The following is a 24,809-nucleotide window of genomic DNA, read 5'->3' as shown; positions in this document are numbered from 1 at the left end:
TTTGTAACAATACTTAACATCGATTACACAAATTCGAATTTTTACAGTGGTTGTTTCCATTCCTAAGTCAAATTTTAGAACTATTTTAAAGCACTAATGCTCGGTTTTTTTTTCTTCTGCAAATGCTAAATTATGCCTTTAAATGCAATATGAGTGGATTTATGACACATGCATCACAAAAAGTAAGTGCCAGTGCTATTGTAAAAACTTGCGAGGTCATGGAAAGAGTGGTTTGTGCTATCCTTTGCAGCTTACGGCCCTTAGCTGATGTGAATGTGCTATATGGCACAGACCTCACACATACAAGGCTTTTTTATTCCACTTCCAAATGTTCCAGCATTGGAGCATTTAGATCAAGCCACATTTAAGTGACAGCGCTTTTAATTGCACTTTATTTGCTTGATGTGAAGGGGCTATTGGTAGTTGTATTGTATATGTCTAGGCATACCTGTTGTGTTTCAATTTCAATGTCATGCATTAAAAGTGAAAAAGCCATACCATATTTAAGAAAACTGTAACAAAATAAAATAAACAGGTCAATAGAAATTCGATTAATATTAGACTTAAGATCCAAAAGTTATGAAGAAGTTTCATTTTGTTTTTACAAAACAATAATATCCATTGCAACTACCTATATAAAATGATAAGATTATAGTGAAGTCTTGGCCTCACAACTCTCCTTTTGGTGTGTGTATGTATGTATTTATATTATTTACATATTTATTAATATATTTATTAATTTGATCATTTCTTTATGTATGTTACAACCTTTTCAATCTTTTGCTGATGGATGAATAATGAGGCTTTCCATTTCTCATATATGTTTTCAGGTTGAAGATCTCTACCTTGATCTTCCAGGTGAACAGTTTGTGACTGTCCTTCAGTTCCTGTGAGTACTATCTTTGTTGTGTGTGATTACATGAAACTTTCTTCATTTTATGTAGAATTCACACATCATTCATGGTTTTCCATGGTAATGTCTTCACTTGATATTTGCATGCTTGATGCTTTGATCGCCATTACCCAACATGTTATTAACTCTGTAGAGAGGTTAATGTACTACCAGTAGAAAAATTTTTCGACATCTGTTTTGATCCCAAGACAGGTTTTCAAAAAAATAATTGTTTAATGTTAATAAAGCTTGTGTTATCAACCTCTTGAAGGAACATTAATAGTAGGTCCTACACAGTTCTAATACTGTAACACCAGAAACATTCACTGCATGAAATTTTTTGTAAATTTCCACTGGCATTCAATGCATTGTGTAGATATAACCTTCACATGCATTTTGCTTTCACGAATCTTGGCTCCTTGCGAAATTTGCAAAAGTTTCCTGCACGTGAACATTTTTACAGTGCTATACTTTAGTACGTAAATGTGGTATTTCATATAACATATTAGGTATGAAATATCCTGAGTGCCACTGGCACCATTACTTGTACATGTTGTTCTGTTCTCTTAGCTGTTATCATCTCTCTTATATCAGTTGGATGCAGTGACAAGAGTGAGTTCGGGTGATACAAAGATTAGAATCACTTCTAGTGCATTTAGCCTTTCAACATAGGTCTAAGAGCCAGCTCAGCCCTCCTATCAAGGACATAGCCATCCTGCCAGAGGCATGATGATGATCATCCGTGGAGGAACTGTTTGGTTATAAAAGTGGAAAAGTGAAGAACTTGAAGTAGCATTTTCTTTATCAGAAAGTATTAGGGGAAAAAACTCAAGTGTGTGGCCTCCTGGTATAAGAGCTGACCTGCGAAATGAAATTCTGAAGCTGAATTCAGGACAGGTGTTGTATCTTAGCTGTATTGCACTTATTGACTGACTGTATTTGATTGCCATGCTCCATCACCTTCACTACCAAGATATAAGAAACTGTAGTGAAGAAAAAAAAAATCAAATTGATAGCTGCCAGTTTGTCACAAGTGAGCTGGCAAATATGATGCACGAAGGACAACCTGAAATAAGGCCAAGCTCGACTGAATAGCAGGATGGATATAATTTGTATGTGGGGGGGGGGGGGGGGGGGGACACTATTGTCTACAAGGTCAGCAGAGTTCATTGAATGGAAGGTAGCACCTCTAAGTGGCCCAAAAGCCTCCAATTAAGGAATCTTTAAAAATTGTCTTCTCTAGAACCAGATGCTATAGAGCGTGGTTAGGGTTATGAGTATTAAAGTACAGTGGTGACTGCAGTTTTGAAGACTCTGTAGTGTAGGGAATCATGGGTGGTCTGATTCATTCCCTGCCCATCAGGGTACATTAGAAAACCACAAATAACACCAGTCAGCGAATATGTGCATCTAAGCATACATTCATCAGATTCTTTTCCTGTATATGTACTTACAGAGAGATCAGTGATAAAGAGTTGGTAGCATGCCGACACCATGGAGTGGAGAGGCGGGCTTAGTGTGGACATACTCAAGAATCCCCATAACAAATTGTGTACAGCTATAAGTTTGTTCATGGGGGACTTGGGGATTCAAGTTGGGGCCCAATTTTGACATTTTTGCATTCTTCTTGAGAATTCATGGTCAAATTCTTACCAAACTTGGCAGGTATTTTTGCCAGGATAATAAAATGTTTGTATTTACAAATGGACTCCGTGTCACACTTGGTTCTCGTGGCTGCTTTTTCGTAGAGGTATGTGACAAGCGAATTGGCACTTATTGTATCACCCTTTCTATGTATATTACAAAAAAAAAAAAAATTCAGACAAATTGAAAACAGCACACTCATTCAAAAGGGTTCCGTCATGCCACTGTCTATTGAAGAAGGATTTATATTAACATAGCTTCACAATTCTATAATTTCCTTCAATATTTCCCTTTCTTTTGTGGACAATTTCCTCTGAATTCAGCAAATTAGATTTTCCTCATCTGCTCTTGTTGGTATCAGCGATTTTTATCCCAGTACATTTTATAGTCATTGAGAAGGCGTTTGAGTCAACCCACTGTCACTATTACAGTGAATCTGTGCAAACAGAACAAATTATTGGAGCATGGCTCAAACACGCCAGAATATATTTACATTGCAAATGGTCTTATTGTGGCAGACTTTATTCAGAGATGATGCCTAAAGGTTTGTCTATGCTCTAGGGCTTTCCTTCGTGCCATCTTTCTTTGATTGATATCACTTATTGTGTAATTGAATTTATTTGATTCATAATGGGTACCTAATCACATGATGCTTCGTGAATCAATGCTTGAAATCAGCCGTAGGATTGAGAAATTTGTGAATTGATTAGACACACAAATTGTCTGCATGGTACAAGCAGCTTGCTTGATATGCGTTTGCCACTGCTTAATACTGCAGTATTGTTGCTAGTTACTGCTAATAAGATGTATGAAACATGCTGGCAATGCTATCCTCCACATGTGAGATACAGCTAGACCTCACAATTCCATAAGATTAGAAGAATCTTACATTCTATTTTTCACTGAATGAACAAGTATTGGCTTGAAAATGCTGGTAAAGGTATTTGATATTGCATGAAAATGGAGGTGAGAAGTATTGTACAAAAAGTAAGTCATTGCCATTCACTTCTCTGAGCAGATAGGGCAAGTCAGTTTTCATGTATTTTACCTTCAGATCCCACCAAGGACAATGTAAATCAACTGATATAAAGAAAATTAAAAGTTGTTTGTCATTTGTAGTCACCAGGTCAAATGAATATCAAGTGACTGAAGTTGCACAATATGATGTGTTCATTAAATTGTAAAAGTACAGTTTTATACACATGATATTATACAAATGATGCACAGGATAGAGTGCGTTAGTGTAGGCGTGCACTCGAGGGTATTTACAATTGTGAAACATGCACGAGGCGAAGCCGAGTGCATGTTGCACTACATTGTAAACACCCGAGAGTGAGTTACGCCTACACTAACGCCACGAAATAATCCTGTGCATCATTTGTTTTATAAAATGGGTCGAAAATTCGAAAACTAACATCATTTTTCAGCGTTTTTCACGTACCTTTGTGGGTCAAGACGTCCGAAGATGTTCGTCCCAAACTTTTACGCACGTCGCACTCGCGGAAGTCCCGCACATACAGTACAGTGTGTATAAGTATAATGGGGGGTTGGGTTTCCGGACACCCGCATGAAAACTTACTTATTTTACATAGAATATGCACCCTTTACCTTAAAGACTTGATATAGACTCCTCATATAGGCCTACTAGACAACATACTCTGAAAACGGCGTGAGAATTAACCTGCTAAATCGTTGGATTTGCTCTTCAAAGTGACTCCATGTACGCGTCCGGTCCCAAACGCTTGGTCTACTGTACTGTACAAAGTGTAAGTATAGTACAGTATACGTACGTACGCCACTATGTTATGCACAAGGGAAGACAGGCCGGCCGGCCGGCAGCCCGAACTAGAAGTTGTTTACAGGATTGACAGCGCGTACGCGTATGCATGCAATTCATCAAAGGAGCCGCCGCGCGCACAGACAATCGGCAATCTACCATAGGATTACAGGCAGTGCAGTTGTACTGAAGTAAAGGAAGGAGGTGTGTCTCATTTCAGCGCTTCCTATTGGCTACATTCTTGAACCCATTTTATAAAACTTGACTATTGAGTATGATTTGTCCACATTTCACAGGTTAACAAATGCTGATGTTTTATCCCTTATGAGAGTAATAGCCTACCACAGTGTGTATACTCTTATGATTCTAAATTCAATGCAGTTGATGTAAAGGCTTTATTGACACCCTGTATGAAACCTATTGACAGACATGCACAATAAAAAGTAGATTAAAGCTAAAAACTTGCTCAAGTACTAAAGTGGAAATTGTCATACCAACAATTTCTTGTGCTTGGCTGGGTAAGATGAACTATGCTTCTTCTTTTTCATTTTTAACTTTAAATCCCACAGAACAAAAACATTAAACAGTGATTCATATTACAATCAAACATATTTGTGGGCTTTCATTTTTACACCACAAAAATTTTTCCTCGTACAGTAACATGCAAATGAAAGACACAGTGTGGTGGTTTTAATGACTAAGGACATTGTCATGTAATAGAATATTCATATCCAGAGAAGATAACTAATGTTTATGACTAGGTCAGATATTGATGTTTACCAGGGGGGCATTTCATGAAGCATTTCGTCCGACAAAGTTGTCGGACAAATTTGATCTCAGCTAATCAGATGCAAGGATTTCAGTAGCTTGTAGCAGTTTGTCCAAAAAATATCCGACCAAACTGCTTTATGAAATGCCCCCCTGGTTTGCTGTTTTTCACTTATAAAGCAAAATGTTTTACTGTTTTTTTATGCACAATTCAATAAGGTTCAGGCTTTAATTTCAATTTACAACATAGCCTTAGTAGAAAGAGGGGAAGCAGAGGAGCCGCATCTTAAAGGAAAAAGTCCATTCTAATTTCATTCATGTCACTTTCAGAAAATCTTAGAAATAAATTTGTAAAAACTTAGGGAAAAAGCTGACACTTAAAAATGTTATTAATTGTAAGTTTTGAGGTTGAGACAAAGTGGCAGCTGTGTGTGATGTGCAATAATATGTATAGATCTCTCTGTTCTTTTTGTGCACAAATTTCACAAATTTTCATTTGTCTAACATATTTGGGTACTGCTAAATTATATGCTGAGGAAGGCATCATGCAAAAATGTTTTATGCTAATCATATATTCTGAGAACAGTTCTGCAGAAATTCTTTTTGGGGGGATAAAAATGAAAGTGGTGATTTTTTTTTTTTTTAACAAATCGAATGTAGATGTGCTCAACATCTATCTAATCACACAGAGTTGTCAATTTGTCTTATTCCCAAAACTTGTACCGTTCATAACTTGTTTTAGTTTGTCTGATTTTTCCCTAAAATATTTACTGATCTGCTTCTTTGATTTGACTGTTTTCATACAAAGCAACATAATATCAGGACAGAATTTCTCAAAAAGCAAGCAGTGTCTGCCACAGGGTGAACAAAAAATGTGTAGTGGTTGTGCCTGCTTGCTCAGGCTCTCCTGTGGAGGTACATGTATGTGAGACAAGAAACATGTTAGGAAGAATGTATGATACCTGTTCCCAACAAAAGGTAAACATGCTGAAAGTTGGCTCAATATGGAGGGAAGGAGAATGCCTGATTAACGGGTGTTGGTCCATGAAAGAGAGTTATGCATTAAACTTCAATATGATGAAATTGAGTGTAAACTGAAGGAAAGTTGACTTTCAGTTTCAGCTGAAACTGAAGGAAAAGGTAGGCCTACTGTTTTATCCATCAACTCAAATACCCAAGTTTCTGCAACTATACTGTGCTTGACACAATCAGTGAATTAATTTTCAACTTAAGGTATAGATTTGATGCCTTTTTCAAGTGGATTAAATTTGCATTCATAGATATATCGTGCAAATTCATTGGTTTCTTGAGTTGCAGGTTACACTGCAAACATGCTGACCTGATTAATCTGTCTACCGCTGGACCTGACATTCCAGCATGAAGTACTCAATTATCTTTATATTCATAGATTGCTGCTTCATATATGTGTCACTGTCAAAGATCTAGGTCACTCCTGTATGGAGCTGTCATGCTGACCTCCTTAGACGTTTGTTCCTGACATGGTTGCTCAATGGTATGAATTGAATTGATCAATTACCTGAAGATCAGTATAAATTATGCAGCGTGGGAGGAAACCCACGTAGTTTTATCCTGTAGGCATCACACCCTTACTGCAGTGCCCAAATTCAATAAAATGCAGCAGATTCAAAACACTGGAATATTTTTGAAAGGTCAGGTGGGTCAGACTACTGCCTGGTATCGTGAAGGAATGCTGGTGATGTTGCTAATGCCCTCGAAGGTTTCAGCTAGTACATAGCTCCAGTCTTACCATTACAACATGAATGTTAGTGGGATCCACACTGATGCACATTTGGGAGGTCCAAATCTCAAGATTTTTGCCAGTGTGAACATGAATATCCCACAATGTTGAATAGCGCGATCAGCATTACGATCCAAATCCCAAGAAATCTTGTGATTATTTCGGAATTATTGCAGTTGTTCGAGTGTCTGAATGCTGGAGCAAATAATCTGAAGATTTCATATCTTATCATTGAAAACGCATCACAACAGTGTTCAAACACAGGGGCAAGGATTATTATTCCATATATTTCTGGCCTGCACAGTTTGGTCAACAATTTATCATGATCGCCAGTTGGCAAAATATTCACATCATGCAAACATAAGCAAATAAGGGCACATGAGAAAAAAACAGCCATACAGTCATTTTTTTAGTGACATAATTCACACTCAAATCTAACGTGCGTATTTCGTGTCAAGTGTGAATACCCACCCTGCTCAGAGCATGGTATACAATGTATTATGTGGTGTATGTCATAATGTATTTGCATTCACATTACGAATTACAGCATGAAATACTGTGGTATTTCACCATAGATGTGAATGCACCTATTGACGATTAGCAGTGCACAAATGAGCTCATCATGGTTAACAGAGCTATTTGTCCAACCAGGGGGTGTAAGAAAAGGAGAGACAACTCTTCGTAATTCATGCATACAAATGTTTGGGTTCAAAGTGTTACAATGGGATGTCTAGCATTCCACTATATGCTTTGAAGTCATGCTGTGCACCGCTCTAGTTGCAAGGCGAAGTTCGGAGACGAAGAACGCATTTCACCTTTCGTTGAATTACAAGCTTTATTTCCTCGTAAAATTTTAAATGAAATAATCGAATTGATTAAGAGTAGTTTAGGAAAGAATTCAATATTATAAACATGTATTTCTAGTTTCTTCGTAATGCGCAAATCGAAATGAATTGAGAATTAGGCCCTCTAAAAAACCTAATATTTTTCTATAATGCGCACATTTCCGCATGTAAGTTTTCTATCCTTTAATCTGGGATATTTTGATCTTTCAAATAAAGTACTCCACTAAAGTGTGCTCCAGCGTGCTTTTAAAACTATTTGCTGTTAAAATTGTCAGTTTTACACTGCATTTGATTCGCTGCTCCAATTCAAGGTACACAAATTCATTGTTGCCATCACATTGAAAGAGAGAGAGAGCGAAATGCAGTAGGGGCAAGTATTTCTAGATGTGAGAGCGCTAGTCCAGATTTTTGATGCTCTCTTTTGTCAAAGCACCTGATTTCCACCTGTAGTTAAGCGCATAACTTCTGGGCGGTGCTGCGCATCCTTCAAAGGAGAGCAGGAGTTGTCTCTCCTTTTCTTACACCTCCCTGGTCCAACATAGATTATTATTGCCACTGGCAATGATGCAAACATACACCATACCTTTTGTGTGTAGATGCCTTTACAGGTAAACAGAATATGTCGCGATTGCTTTAAGGACCATTGAAAAAGTGGTTAAAATTTGGTTGATGACTCATATCAACCTGAAGTGATTACATTCTATCTGTGAACTTAAGCATTTCAGTGAGTAAGAATTCAGTGTATGATTTCTATTTCAAAGTATATGAAGTACTTGTACTTCAAATATGTGGTAGTAAAGAATTTTAATTTCTATTTGATCATCATAAGAAACTGAAAGCATTGAATTTCTCTATTCATTTTTACAGGAATCGCGGTGGTGATGCTGTTATACAATTTGACTTGGGAAGTATTGGATTCTACAGTGAGAGTGCTCTATATAGGGTCTTGGACACTGCTGTAAGGAGTGCTCAAATTGGCAACTACAATGTCAACCCTGATGAACTTGACTTTGCACCCCTTCCAGGTGAGTCAATTCATGTAACCAACACTGGGAAACAGTTGCATTTTTATTTGACTTTGAGTGTTACACAAAACCTTTTTCCTCATGATGCAGTGTCAATTCAGTGTTCAAAGATATGTACTACAGTGTAATGAATATGTGACCTGCAACATTAAAACAATCTTTAGTAAAGTAAAAAATAATACATGAAACAAATTCATGGTATATTCTGATTGTCACTTTTGTCTAAAGAATAAACTTTTAGCGTTAACATGATAAATCAAACTTGTCTAGGATTAAGAAGTATAATCCACAAAATACATCTGAAAAGATTAGACTTACACTCAGACACTTGATTAAGAAAAGGAATAAAATCAATCTTGAAGATGGTCCCCATGCAAGTATGTGGTCAGCAACAGTGATTTGTGCAACTTTATGCATGGCACTGAAGGTTGAGCTGAATCACCATGTTTTGTAAATACATGTTTTTTGTTGTTTTTAGCTCACCTGAGCCGAAGGCTCATGTGAGCTATTGCGATCGCTCTTCGTCCAGCGTCCGGCGTCCATCGTGCGTAAACTTTTTACATTTTCATCTTCTTCCTGAGAACCCCATGACCGATTTTCACCAAACTTGGCAGGTAGCATTCCTAGGGGGATAGGATCTCAATTTGTTCAAATGGGCACCATGGCCCACCTGGGGGGCCCCATGGGGTCCAAACACCCTAAAATTAAGGAATCTTTAAAAATCTTCTCTAGAACCAGAAGTGACGGGGCTTTGTTAATACTATGAATTAAGTACATTGATGACTGTAGTTTCAAGTTTGTTCATGGGGGAATCAGGGGTGCCCCCCTTGGGACCCAAGGGAGGGGGTGGGAAGGGGTCCTAATGGGGCCTAAATTGTACATTTTCATCTTCACTTTGAGATCCCCATGTCTGATTTTCACCAAACTTGGTAGGTAGCATCCCTAGGGGGATAGGATCTCAATTTGTTCAAATGGGCACCATGCCCCCCCCCCCCCCCCCCGGGCCCCCAGGGGGCCCAAATCCCCTAAAATTAAGGAATCTTTAAAAATCTTCTCCAAAACCAGAAGTGATAGGGCTTAGATAATACTATGAGTTAGGACATTGATGACTGTAGTTTCAAGTTTGTTCATGGGGTTGGCAGAATCAGGGGTGTGCCCCCCCCCCCCCCCCCCCTGGGACCCAGGAGAGGGGATGGGGAGAAGTCCTACAGTTGTAATGGGACCTGAATTGTACATGTTCCATCTTCTGAAAACCTCATGATGAATTTTGACCAAACTTAGCAGGTAGCATCCCTAGGGGGATAGAATCTCAATTCCTTCAAACGGGCACCACGTCCCTCCTGGGGGCCCCTAGAGGGCCCACCCCCCCCCCCACATTAAGGAATATTTAAAATCTTCTACTCTTAGAACCAGATATGATAAAGCAAAGTTAATACCATGAATTTGTACATTGATGACTTTAGTTCCAAGTTTGTTCATTGCAGATCCAGGGCTGCCTGCCCCCCCCCCCCCCCATCCTGGAGTTGGGGGGGGGGGGGGGGTCCATATGCAGGCCTAAGTTTCCAATGTTCTCAGGTAAGAGTGTACAAGAATGCATGGAAGATGAAATTGTGATACTCAGGTGAGCACGTGACTCCCGGGTCTCTTGTTTATTCTGCCAATTGGTTTGAGGGTTTACCTCTTGAGTAGGACTAACTTGCATGTGATTCCTTTTGAATCAAAATCAAATTTTTATGTTCACTTCAGCATAACCAAGTAAAGTGAACTTGGGAGTGACTTCAGTTTTGATTAGCAGCATTGACCTTCCATGTCATTCACATATTATGTCTTTTTTTAACTGTTTGAAAAAAGAAAGAAGAGAGGACTGCATATGATTCATATCAATATGTTATGAATACATAAACAAATATTCTCTGAAATTTATATTACTCAGTCATGAATAGTGTTCATTGTGTATCTCCTCTGAAAGACTATGGAACAGACAGGTGTGAATCATCACATCTCTTAGCAGCTTGTCATGACATGCTGACTGTTTACATCACACATGTCTTAAACTTTCATCCTTTTGATGTTTACTTTTCTCCCTGACCTAAACAGACCATATTTATTAGGCCTTACCATGTGACCTCCAGACAAATTGGGTGAAAGACTTTGCTGATAGACATCAAATACTTTGTGCGACATATATGTCTTATGACATGAGATGGAACAATTATGTAGACTTTGTGGTAAATTTCCTCAATGCACATTAATATTTATTCAGCAATGTTGTCATTTACAGTTTTGTTTAATATTTGGTTAAAGTAGTAGTATATGTATTAAAGCTTTGGTAATGTGTATCTTTGCTTTTCTATCATTCTTCAAACCCTATGGTGATTACTGCAGTGGAAATTAGGAATGCATCAGAAAAACTGTATAGCAGCCTGAGGGAATAGCTAGAAGAGGAAAAAAAGGGGTAATAACATACAATACAGAACTCCTACTGTGATGTCAGGAAGGTTGAGGACTGTGCCGGTTTATGTCTGTTCAGGAAACTGAAGTAGTAACACTAATTTATGTAATAAAATAGCTCTTCTTCAAGTAATATATCTGTGTTATGCTCATCGATAACTTGAGATAACAGCATCAGGGATGGACTATAACATTGTTCTTAGAAAAAGCTGAAATATGCAAGGGAAGTTTGATTTAAGAGAGAACAGGATACACAGATTAAAATTAGAGTAAATTTGACAGTCCATTCAGCCAGGGTGCTACATAACTTCATTTCACCACTTGCCCAGGCGGGCAAGTAGATTTCAATTTTGGTGCAAAACACTTGCCCGAACATTAATTTTACTTCCCTGAAAAGAAAGTCTAAAGTAGAAGGAAATAATACAGGAAATCATGTGGTAGTCAAGAGTTTAATAAAAACACAATCATTGGAATAAACAGCAAACATTGATTTGCACACTTAAACACAATGGACCAACAATTCTGGTCCAATCAGTGTTGCCCTTGCATTGCATTCGGGTTTCTTCACGAAAGTGTTGGAAAGTTGCTGAAATGAAATATGAAGTGCATTGCATCATTAAACAGCCATTATCTGTGGGCTTCTGTATGGTTGACTTTGTGGGTTTTTGCGGGGGAATAAGTGGAAAAAAAAAAGGTGTCTCCAAAACTTTTTGCTTGCCCAATTCCGGCAAGCATTTGTTCTCATTGTTCAAAAAACACTTGCCCTGGGCATCGGGCAAGTGCTTATGTAGCACCCTGTCAGTTTAGCTGTTATGTGATTAAATGTAGACTAGAAAAGATGAACAGCTTGAGCTAGGGCATGTATGGAATGGTGTGAGATTTTTCAGCTATCCAGAAGAAACTTTGCCATGTTCTGTGAAAAGTAGCCAAAATGTAAGATTTCAAGCAGTCATTTTGCATATTGTCAAGATGATCATTGAACAGAATAATAAGTTGTGTAAAATATTTGACAGACCATTTAAGATTAAATTCTAGGGTAGTAAAGTTAGATTAAAAAGTCTAGTTTCTCGAAGACTTGAGGTAAACTTCGAAATTAGATTTTTAGAAATTAGAATGTAGTGGTTGGAAAATGTTCTGTTTACATAAAGTTCAGAGCTGCTCCATTTTCAATTGATGTATATGAGCTAAACAGAGTGGTTTCACAAGAAGTTTTGAAAATTTAATCTGTTAAGCTTCAGAGAAATTCCACATGTAATTAGAAAGTCATGTTAAGGAATATGAACAGCTGTAGTTCTTTAACTTACTCATACAGAATAGTAACATTGGTTGCAACCACAGGTTGTGCAAATCAGATGAGACAGGTGATGATATCTTTACCTCACGACTCTCCCAATGATTCCATCACTAGTAAATATATATAATGCAAACCTTGCATTTTTGAGTGATGTATCATTGACAACCCTTTTACCTTTTGAAATCATTATATTCAATTATCACAACAACAATAACTTGATGCAAACAGAATTTGTGTGTGTGTGTGTGTGAAAGATTTCATGTAAAAAGAAAAAGAAGAAATAGTTACATGTACAAATCACTGAGAGACTTGTGATTATTTAACATCACCTCATCCAACTTGGATATGTGTTAGGACCAGTGTCACCGTTGTATCACAAAGATACTTGAATCTGTAAAATCCTTCAAACATCTTACTTTATTTCGAATTTTAACCCATATCCACTGGTGGCGTAATGTAGTTTGTATAAGCTGTTGGAGGCTGTTTCACACACATTCACTAAACTGTGCTGTCTAAAATTCAAGGCGATGTCTTTGACACTTATGAGAAGAAAACTATGTATCAACTGTAAGAGAAAGTAATGGTCTTTCATATAAGATGTAAATCAGCATCATGTAATGAATTATGTGACATCATATGATATATGAATTACATGTTTATGAATAACCATATTGCTCATTCAAAAGAAACCACTAATGGAAAAATGTCCAGTCTAAATGCAGAAAAACAATCATCAATTATGAAATCTTCATAATGTAAGCTTTCAAATGGTATGTACATGTAACTCATGGAGTATAATGCTTACCAGTAGGCCTTTAAAGAAATATTGAATGAAAACTGATAACTATGGACCAGTGTGATCTAACTCATAAACCCTGTGGTAAAGTATATAGGCCTATGCATATGGCAGTGTGCGATCTCACATAGATGTAGACCTATTCTGTTAGCTGTAAACCTCAAAAGGTGAATACCAATCTAAACAACAGTGACAGGAAGTGAGGCAAAGGACTATGGGATGTCAGGTCAGAGTTCACAGGCTTTAATAAGCTCAACAAAATGACATTGTCCAAGCCATTTCTGCTATGGATTATCCCATATATCAGTGTTAGCAGAGTTTGGGCGAACTACGGGATGTCCAGTAGATGGGCAGATATGGGTTATAAGAACCTCAGCTACTCAGTTGTTTATGAAATGGAAGAAAATTGCCAAAAACACATTTATTACTCTCAGAATGTTGTTGCACTAGAGGATGGTGTTGAAATTTTATTGCATTGAGAAGTAAAGACTCTGAGGGCCGTCGCATCAAGTCTGAATTGTTCTTAGCCAATGATTTGGGTTGTTTAAGTAACTCCTGAAATTGTGTAGATACCATAGATTATAATTTATCCTCCAACTCCCCCAAAGAGCAGTGCAACCTCCAAATTTAGACATGCTGATAGACAGACAATACAAAGCTTACTGGGTGTGCAGCATGCACTTTGCTAGGCCAGCCAGTTCCAAAGGTTATTAGTCTGTCACACTTGTTCTAGAAAATGATGTAATGTGAAATCGAAGATAATACAGCATTCAACTTCATGAGCATTTCATGCTCTCAAAAATTTATGGTTAGTATGCTATCAAAGAATATTGAGGCAATGGTGTAGACCATAATTATGGTCTAATCTTTCTCAGATGGTCCTGTTTGCATCAACATTCTGTACAGTTTTATCATCTTCAGAGATTTACCAAGATGTTTCAGCGTAAATTATTAAAAAAGACAAAATTTATATCTTGTTCCTGGGTGCATACAGGCGCAGTTTTGAATTAACGTACAGTTCCATGCCACCACTGTAGAATGCTTGAAGATTGCTTCAAGTATAATATAAATGCTTGCAAGCATACCACATCATGCCCAGCATGACCAGAAAGCATGCTCCAATGGGGACGACATTGTGATGTGGTTGAGACCATTTTACAGCAATCTACACCAGTTGCAAAAAGCTCCCTGGATGCAGATTAGGCTTTAAATATCCTGTTTCCGAAGTGGAAATGCTGTGAATCGTGCCAAAATGATGTCTGCCTTTTCTACCTTTGCAGTGTGGAAAGGTTCAAGTTCCTGTCATTATGCAGCATGGAGTATCTGGTGCAATACTGTAAAGGCCGAAATGTTTGTGTTCATTAAACTTTCACAAATTTTGCGAAGAGTCAGGGTTTGCAAAAGTTATTGTCTACACACTACATTAAATGCCAGTGGCAATTTGTGAAAATTTTGTGCAGCAAAAAAGGCTGTTGGCACCAGTTTGTTCTATCATGCCACAAATTTTCTTGTTTTACAGTGGTCTTGCAACTCAGCATGAGTGAAGTGAGTGTCAGATTTGTGGTAGAGTGTGTCAGTTGAGCGTCAGTTGAGCATCAGTAGTATTCAATGCATAGATGTAATCAGCACTTCACAAGATTCCAGAATGAAGCAAAATAAAGCTAAGTTTACACAAACTTTTAAGTGCACAAGACTATTGACCCCTTGTAATGGATACATACCTAATGTGAGGAATGTTCTGATATGGTGCTTTCAAAGGGATTCTTCTAGATGGATGCCTGAATGCATAACTGCTGAGGGTCAGTAAAGTGGCCCAAAAGGTACATTTTGTACCTTTGTGATAATATCAGCTGGTATTTTGATGAACACTCATATTTCACTGGAACATTCTTATCAAAGTAATGCAGAAAGAGAGAGTATCATCATGAAAATGACATTTTACAGGTACAAATGGTATCAAATATGCATTTTTGCATAAATTACCACAGAAAAATTATTATGTAGGACTGCATGGACTTTACAGACAGGATTCACAATTATGCAAATATCTTAGCAATGAAAAGTGATAAATATCTACAAATTTCTGCAGTTTCCTAAGATATTAGTCTACCAAAGTAGGTAGCAAATTTGGAAAAAAATTCAGTAAAATTTGAAAATATATATTTTTCATTTTTGGGAGAAAATTGTATTTTTTCATTGTAAAATTTGACATTATGGCATAAAATATTTTCTTAGCATTTCTTGAAATCCATCAAAAGGACATTTCATTTGTGAAGATTTTTGATTTGTCCTTTTAAAAATTGTGTGCAACATGACATGAACATTAAAAATATAATGTTTTTAAATAGGTTTAAAAAAAATTTGAGTAGCCTCCAAATGAGTAGTGCATAAAATACCCTCAGCAGTTCATGGGTTAATGATATTTAAAGCACATCCTGGTGGCACATAAAAGCAATGGCTTGCTATATATTGAGCCTGAGCACATATATTGCCAGAAGTAAAGCAAATCCCAGTCCTGTGCTAGACAAAGCCAAGAGGATGCCTTGCCACTAATGACATCTTAATGTATTGAACATATAGGTATGTCATTTTTGTACATCAGTTTGTGGCTGATTTTTGTCAAGTTTTATTTTCCTTCTATTATTCAGGATTTTTGCTTTTCATTGTAGGAGGCTGTCTATCTATGAATGTATTTGCTTCAATGTGAAGTTTTTCTGCAAGAGATGTTTGTTCAAAGAAATGAAACTTGTTGAAATAAACATCTCAAAGATTTGTACTCATTTCTAACAGAAAATAGACTAGATGTGCACAATGCAGTATACAAGCGTAGAGAGTATCTAGAATATATATCTCTCTCTCTCTTTTTTTTCTTTTTTTTTGGGGGGGGGGTGACAAGTCAATTTTATGTGTGGGAATCATTATCAGTGATTGAAAGGTTTATGTTAGTCAACCCTTGAAGTAGATTTACCCTAAACAAAGTGAATACTTCCTAATTCAGTGGTTATTAGAGACCAATCATGTTTGCTCATGTGCCGTGTAAATAGACTATGGAGATTATGTCCATTTGGAGAACTCTTATCTGAATGCAATCTTTCTAAGCTCTCTTGTTTTGCAAACATTTGCTTCAAAACTGCTAGACTGTAACTTTGAGTGAGTATCTATGTGTAATTATTTATAGATTGAAGTGGTTAAATGCTTCCTGAAGAGTGCAGACATTTATTAAGATTCTTTGAAGAAGGAATTCACCCCATGCTCTTTGAATTGAGGAGTAAAATGTCATTCTATGAGCTTAGACAAGCATTTCAAACTAAAGTTTGTTCATCATCAGTTCTTGCATCACTCCAGCAATGATTTTGGCTTAAAGTTTGTTATTGCACCTTGGAATATAGGAGTAAAGTGATATACAAGATTTGAAAATTTACAGGTGTTACTTGGTCATCTTCTTTCAGCTTTATCTTTATCATTTTCTCCAAAACTTAATGTGAAGTTTGGTTGTTTGATTCTCTGTTTCATGCTGTTCTTTTTGTTGTCTCTTTTCAGTTCTTATTACTCTTTGTTTTTCGTATTCAGTCTCAATTCTTAATTCTTCATTGTTTGCTTCTGTCTGATACTGATTTTGAATTGCGACAATATTCCTCTCAGCCAGCATTCTTTCTTTCTCTTTCTCTATCTTCAAACACCTTGCCTTGCTGGCTGTCTTTCTTGCTCCTCAGCATCCGACCTGCTGGTGGCATTTGAGTTTCATTGAGGTCTTCATGTGGCTTAATATCTGCATGCTTCTCCGGCTCCTTTTGCTTTATTTGTACTCCCGAATTTGATGTTAAATTTTCCCTTTCTTTGTTAGTCTCAATACCAATGAATGCCCTGCTGGATTTTGCAACTCTTGGGTGCCACATGATCATCAAGGGTGGCATAGGCACCATGACCACCTATTAATCAGTAGGGAGAGAGGAAAAAACAGTGCAGATGAACTTACTGTCGTACAAAAGAGTCTCTAAATCACAGTTTTTAGTTGCACATATTTCAAAAGCTACAGCGGATTCTACTTTGGAAAGGTCTCCTTTTTATCTTGTGCTGTGCTATTAAATATGTATTCTTCCTAATCCATATTGCATTGTTAGACTATTTTCATGCTATATAGGAATCAACAGAATTAGGTGATCCGAGTATCCTCTCGGATCACCTTCTGTATCTGTACTGATTCTTTGTTTTCCTTCTTCTTCTTCTTCTTTATTTCTGGACAAAATTTGTGTATCGGTTAGCTCAGAAAGTCCTCTTCCTATCAATGCCAAAATTATACCATATATGTATCATGTCCCAAAGACGACGGGTCAAGTAAAATCGTAGTGATCAGTCGACCGTGACGTCACTATGACGTCATTATATGAAAACACATTTTCAATCATATCTCATTAATGGAATGGAATATTTCAATGAAATTTACGTCACATATATTTCAAGTCAAGCGCATTCTACTCATATTCTCAAAATTCATATTTATCTCAAAACGCGCGCGTACGCGCGCTTTGAAATATTTGTATGCTCAAATCCAGCTCAAATTTTTTTTGCACACGTTTCAGACCATTTGGAGCATTTTTTGAAAAATTGAAAAAATTGGACGGACGCATACGCGCGCGCACATATACGCACGCACAGCTAATATGAAATAGAAATTTTCAATTTTTTCACACGGATCGGATGTCCGAAATTTCAAGGAATATTTCTACCAAGTTTCAAGTCGATCCGACTCAATATGACGTCATACGGGCCCGTCAAATTCAAAATTCCGCGCGTGCGTCAATGGGGATACACAGTGCAACTATGCCAAAAAACCGCCAATTTTAAATCGGATTTTACTCGTCAGGATGGACGGTGACCCCCCATTTTCTTTACATATTCTGAAAGGTGATGAGTTGTACATGTCATTTCATGGGCTGGCTATGCTGATAAAATGATTAAAAGATATCAAATTTCTTAATAAAGTAAAAAAAGTAAATTTTCAAAATGACGTCATCAAATTTCAAGTTTACTCGAGCGTATCTCACTAATCCTTTGCCAATTTTCACCCAAATTTCAATATATTGTAGCTTATGAAATGTTCTTTCATAAATGTAATTAAACAATTTTGATTTGATGACGACATCACCTCAAAAAATGGATTGAAGGTAACCTTGTCAAATTTGACCAGTTTACGTGTAATCTCTATGGGAGTGCAATTTTTATGGAAATGAAAATTGACATGACTATTTTTATCGAGCACTAGCTCACTTATGCTTCGGTGAATTTCTCTAAGATTTTAATATGTTGTAGCTGAGATGTAGGGCTATCGTAAGTGTGCCCTTCGTTTTTTCATACGTTGTCGGGATCACGTAAAAAAACTTGGTTGAAATTAAAGTTTATCTTCGATGTATTGAAATATTTCTTTCTTTTTGCAACTTTCTTTGCAATAACTCAAGAAAAACAGCCCCTATCACCTTCATATTTTGCACATGTTTAGTTCATGTCACGAAAATTATTTCATAAAATCACAACTACTTGATCAGACGCCATCTTGGGTATGTAAATTAGGGTCAAAGGTCATAGATGTTTCATCCTGTATCTTGGTGAATACATGTCCTATCTTTCCCATATTTTGCACACGTAAAGACCATGTTACAGGGATCATTTCATAAAATAACCACTTTTTGCTCAGATGCCATCTTGTCTGTGCAAAGTGGGGTCAAAGGTCATATGTACTTCTTTTTCTATCTTTGCTATGACGTGTTATCTCTATGGGAGGGAATTTTTTAGATGTGAAAATTGACATGACTCTCTTTATCGAGCACTATCTTACTTATGCTTCGGTGAATTTCTCTCAGATTTTGATATGTTGTAGCTGAGACTTTGCAGTATCAGGACTCGAATCATTGATTAAAAAAAAAGATCGGATCACCTTAATTAGGTGATCCGAGTATCCTCTCGGATCACCTTCTGTATCTGTACTGATTCTTTGTTAGGTGATCCGAGTATCCTCTCGGATCACCTTCTGTATCTGTACGGATTCTTTGTTTTTCTTCTTCTTTATTTCTCCTCAAAAGTTGTGTATCGATTAGCTCAGAAAGTGCTCCTCCTATCAATTTCAAAATTATACCATATATGTATCGTCTCCCAAAGACGGCAATCGAACTAAAATCAAAGTGATCAGTCGACCGTGACGTCACTATGACGTCATTATATGAAAACACATTTTCATTCATATCTCATTAATGGAATGGAATTTTGCAATAAAATTTACGTCACATACATTTCAAGTTATGCGTATTTTACTCATATTCTCAAAATTCATATCTTCTCTTAAAACGTGCGCGTACGCGCGCGTTGAAATATTTGTATGCTCAAATCGAGCTCAAATTTTTTTTGCACACGTTTCAGACCATTTGGAGCATTTTTTGAAAAATTGAAAAAATTGGACGGACGCGTACGCGCGCGCACATATTCGCACACACAGCTCATATGCAATGGAAATTTCCCGTTTTTTTACATTTATCAGATGCCTATAATGTCAAGGAATATTTCTACCAAGTTTCAAGTCAATCCAACTCAATATGACGTCATACGGGCCCGTCAAAGTTGAAATTCCGCGCGCGCGTCAATGACGATATACAGTGCAACGATGCCAAAAAACGCCAATTTTAAATCCGATTTTACTCGTCAGGATGGACGGTAACCTCCCATTTTCTTTACATATTCTGAAAGTTGATGAGTTGGATATGTTATTTCATGGGTTGGCGATGCTGGCAAAATGATTAAAAGATATCAAATTTCTTAATAAAGTAAAAAAAGTAAATTTTCAAAATGACGTCATCAAATTTCAAGTTCACTCGAGCGTATCTCACTTATCCTTTGCCAATTTACACTTAAATTTCAGTATGTTGTAGCTTATTAAATGATCTTTCATTAATATAATTACAACATTTTGATTGGAGGACGGCATCACTTCGTAAAAATGGATTGAAAGTAATATTGTCAAATTTGACCAGTTTACGTGTTATCTCTATGGGAGAGCAGTTTTTCTGGCAGTGAAAATTGACATGACTCTCTTTTTCGAGCACTAGCTCACTTATGCTTCGGTGAATTTCTCCCAGATTTTAGTATGTTGTAGCTGAGACTTTGGGCTATCGTAAGTGTGCCCTCTATTTTTTCATACGATGTCGGCATCAATTCGAAAAACTTGGTTGAAAATGGCACGAGGCTTCGATGCAGCGTCATTTTGCTTAATACACAGGGCCTATGGAGAATGAAATAGGTCATTGCGTAGCGCATCCGACGCGTAACCCTAAGGTCCCTGGTTCGAGGCTCACTCCTGCCATATTTTTTTTAATTTTTTTAAACACTTTTTTCTTCTTTTTCTTTAGTTAATCTTAATCTCCCTTTCCTTACTTTATCTTTTTCTGATTTTTTTATGCTTCTCCTTCAAATTTCTATAAAATAACATAATTTTTTCTTTATTTTTCTTCTTTCTACTACTTTCTGTGCAATAGATGAACAACAACAATGGCTATCAATCCCATATTTTGCACATGCCTAGTACATGTCACGTACATTATTTCATAAAATAACAACTACTTGATCGGACAACATCTTGGGTATGTAAATTAGGGTCAAAGGTCATAAATGTTTCATCTTGTATCTTGGCGAATACCTGTCCTATCTTTCCCATATTTTGCACACGTATAGACGATGTCGCAAGAATCATTTCACAAAATAACCACTTTTTCCTCAGATGCCATCTTGGGAGTGTAAAGGTGGGTCAAAGGTCATATGTATTTGTTGTTGTATCTTCGTTATCTAGTGTATACGGAATTTGGTACCAAAGATGGCAGATATGACTCCCTTTTCTAAACGAGAATTCAAACATCACACGGCCAACGTTTTTAGCAACAGACGAAACCTGTATGGTCATGCCTATTGCGATCAGGACTCGAATCATTGATGAAAAAAAAAAAATCGGATCACCTTAATTTGTCAGTAATGACAAATTACAATCTCTAGTTACTTTTGAAATGCATGGAAAAACAGTGAAGCAATGTGTTTGTCAAATAAAGAAATCTGCAGAAATTAGATGAGAACACAGCAAAACTGAAGAAACTGTTGGAACATGTGCAGAAAAAGAAATCATCCTGACAATGTCACCCAATTTCACCCATTGAGTTGTTATAGTTACCTTAAATTTTTAATATGGGACTAACATAGATTAGCATCACATATGCAATATTTTATTGTTTGGAAAATCAATAAGAGTTCAACAATATCACAATAAGGCCTGAGTAGACAGACAAATAACAATGTCTCCACCGAAATTAAGATAATAACATAGCAAACCATAATGGTGTTTGACAAAAACATCTCTGGAAAGACATTTGTCATTACTAAGTTTGCCTGATTGTGCCCACATAACATTATAACAGGAAATATAGTATGTCAGACTAGCATAACTTTTTCAAAATTATATATAGTAGTATAAACAATACTTTGATCAGTGTCTTATTTCTAAGACATGATATACAAGATTTATACGTAAAAAAGTGCCCCAAATTATGTATTCATTTCTATGAATAGTACATATGATTACTTCTCAGAATTTACCAAAAAAGAACCATTTTAGAGTTACTTTCTATACATATAAACATATTACAGTGGAAGTCTACATAATTCAGAGAAATTCTGAAGAAAACACAGCATTCTTATAGGGCTTATATGACTGTTTGATTCCATTCTTCTTGACATGTCCTGCCATAACATCAACTTCACCAAGTAATCACACACTCCCACATGAACATAGATGAATATCTTCCCATTACTTATGTCAAAAAAGGACTAAAATATTTCATAGTTTGGGCTTGGCAATCTTAAATTTTTAAAGATATGGTATCATTTTACCTAGAGCTGTTTTGATGTTTAGATAAGGTTCCAGTTTCTCTTCATGAATTGCAGTCTGATGGCAGGATTTTGATTGTAATTTTGATTATTTATACCAATTTATAGAAGCACAGAACCAATGTGGGTCTGTGCTGCAAGAGCTCCTGTTCAGCTTGAACAGTAGTTAACAATTAAAGAGATGTGTTAATTAGGTGATACGCTATCAGCGTATCACCTATTGTGATTGTCAAAATTTCTCTTTTTTTTTTATTCTTCTTTCTTTCTGCCACATTTTGTGTCGTCAATATCTCAACAATGACATTACGGAATTACATGACATTTTCAGTCAACATGTCTCATAACAATATCTAGCCACAATAAGGTTTTCATGACAGTAACATATCTATGACGTCATCTAGGCGCCATTTTGTGATTTTCGGACCTTGTCACATGATCGATCATAACTTCATAACTAGATATCATTTCTGTATCATTTTCGGTGGACATAAAGTTCAGGTCAGGCGTTTGCGCGCGTCAAAATTTTAAAAGGCTCAAAACGACTTCCCAATAGGAAATCTCGAAGTTTCAGACAATTTTAAGCGTTTCAAACATTTTCTCGCGTGCGCGTCCGTCCGCGCGCAGAGGGCGTAACCAACATGAAAATGCAATTTTTTTTTACTGATTTGGATTTCTGATACTTTGAGTAACAATATCCATTGATTTCCGATCGATTTTGACCTATAACAAAGGAATGCACTGGCGTCAAAGTTGAAATTCCGCGCGCGCGTCTTTCTGCAAATATAGTGAAAAAACATTTTTTTGTTTATGTCGCCATAGCTCTTTAAAACGTCTGGTGACCCTATATTTCTATTGCATATTACAAAAGCATATGAATTGGAAATAACGTTTCAAGTACCAATATTGCCAGGAAAACTCATGACGTCATCATATCATCATCTGAAATCAAAAAAGTGGAATTAATTTTTTTGAGGTACTGTTTCTGACATTCATTTACTCGTATCTCTATTGTTTAAGCTTAATATTACCCCAAATTCAGATATGTTTTACTTTGAACATTTGCCTTTCAAGTCCATGTCATGGTTTTGAAATTTGATGACGTCATCATACTTTAAATTGTGATTAAAGGTAAACACGCAAAATCGGACAAGTTTACGTGTTATGTCTATGGGAGGTGATTTTTTTTAAAACCATGCATTGACTTGACAACGTTTAAGCACCTTTATCTCAGCTGGTTTTGCTTTATTTCCTCTGAAACTTTAGTATGTTGTAGCTGTGACAATAAGCTGCAGTAATCATGCATTTTATTCTTTGAAATCTCTTCATCAGATTGACGATTTTGCAGTTTAAAACTGAAAATGAAAATGGAATGTGGACAAAACGATTCCTCATGTATCTTTCACATACATAAGTTTACGTTCCCCATATTTTCCCGTCGAGACATATGGCCGAGTGGTTAAAGGCGACGTCTCAGAGACGTGAGGTTGCGGGTTCGAACCCCACAAGATCACGAAACAAAATACTTAGCTATTTTACTTTTTTTTCAATTTTGTATTACATATTCGTCCATGTAGAAATCACGTTCGTATATAAACGCACCTATACACACACAGACACACACACACGCCATATCCCTCTTTTTCGTGTGTTGGAGACTACATTGCTTCGACTGCAGCAAAATTTTGCAGGTTGACTTTGTCAAACCGATCATAGTATGTAATGACGACAACTGAGGTGTTGTACTTTGAACAATTGTCTTTCAAGACGATGCCATTGTTTTGTAATTTGATGACGTCATTACACTGAAAATTGTGATTAAAGGCAAGGTATCAAAATCAGCCGATTATAGGTTTTATGTCTGCGGGACGTATTTTTCCCAAGTTGCCAGAAATGGCGTAGCGACCTCAGTCGTTACAAGGCCGCTTTTCCGTCTAGCAATGCAATAGATGTTCACACGGCCACGTTAGTTGAGTGGGCATTGACTTTCCCCCTGTTATATCTATACATTGTTGTTTTTTTTTGTCTTACCATTTCCATGGATGACCCGTGGCCGAGTGGTTACAGAAACGGTTTCGCATGCACGCTCAATATAACTTCAAGGTGCCTATATCACATTCTTTTCTTTGTCGATCACAGATGACTGTCATCTGATGACCCCAAGCGTATCACCTAACTCGTCCTCAATGTGACGAGTTTTCATGTCTCGTCCTAATTATAATTGACTATTAGGCAATAGTAGAATCCAATTGCTGCATAGCACATGATTGATTCTAGTAGAAATTGTAGTTCTTCAAACCAATGTATTTTTGAAACGTGAATTAATATCAACACATCAAAGGTATGCAGAACACCTGGTTCTGATGTGGTGCCCAGCAGGTGGTATCCTTTCACGCCATGGTGTGCCAAATAGCTCCCACAAGACCCTAGAGTGCCTGCTCTCCATCCATGGAATGTGCTGTCTGGAATGATGGCAGCTGTCAGAGGTTGAGGACTTTGTTGCTTTCACCAAGAGATGGCAGCAGTCAACTTTGTGGTGGTGTCATGTAATGCTAGCAAGTTCGCAACTTGTTGAAATACTTCTATACATGCAGTTTTGTGTCTCCAGTTGTGTTCTTATGCTTACAATATAGGAAATCTGTGTA

General features: G+C 36.9%; 1 protein-coding gene across 1 annotated transcript in view; it reads left to right on the top strand.

Annotated features, from left to right (window-relative positions):
* The window catches only part of LOC139714171 (basement membrane-specific heparan sulfate proteoglycan core protein-like), a 174,236-nt gene that overhangs the window by 83,974 nt on the left and 65,453 nt on the right, over positions 1–24,809 (top strand). Inside the window, exons 4-5 of the mRNA XM_071625889.1 lie at positions 831–889; positions 8,553–8,710. Of these exons, the coding sequence (XP_071481990.1) occupies positions 831–889; positions 8,553–8,710 (217 nt within the window). The remainder of the gene's footprint in view (positions 1–830; positions 890–8,552; positions 8,711–24,809) is intronic.

The sequence above is a fragment of the Diadema antillarum genome, unplaced genomic scaffold (assembly GCF_040938485.1).
Source record: "Diadema antillarum isolate AM-2024a unplaced genomic scaffold, OU_Dant_1.0 seq00002183_RagTag, whole genome shotgun sequence".
Classification (NCBI taxonomy): domain Eukaryota; kingdom Metazoa; phylum Echinodermata; class Echinoidea; order Diadematoida; family Diadematidae; genus Diadema; species Diadema antillarum.
This window is presented reverse-complemented; position numbering and strand designations above follow the sequence as displayed.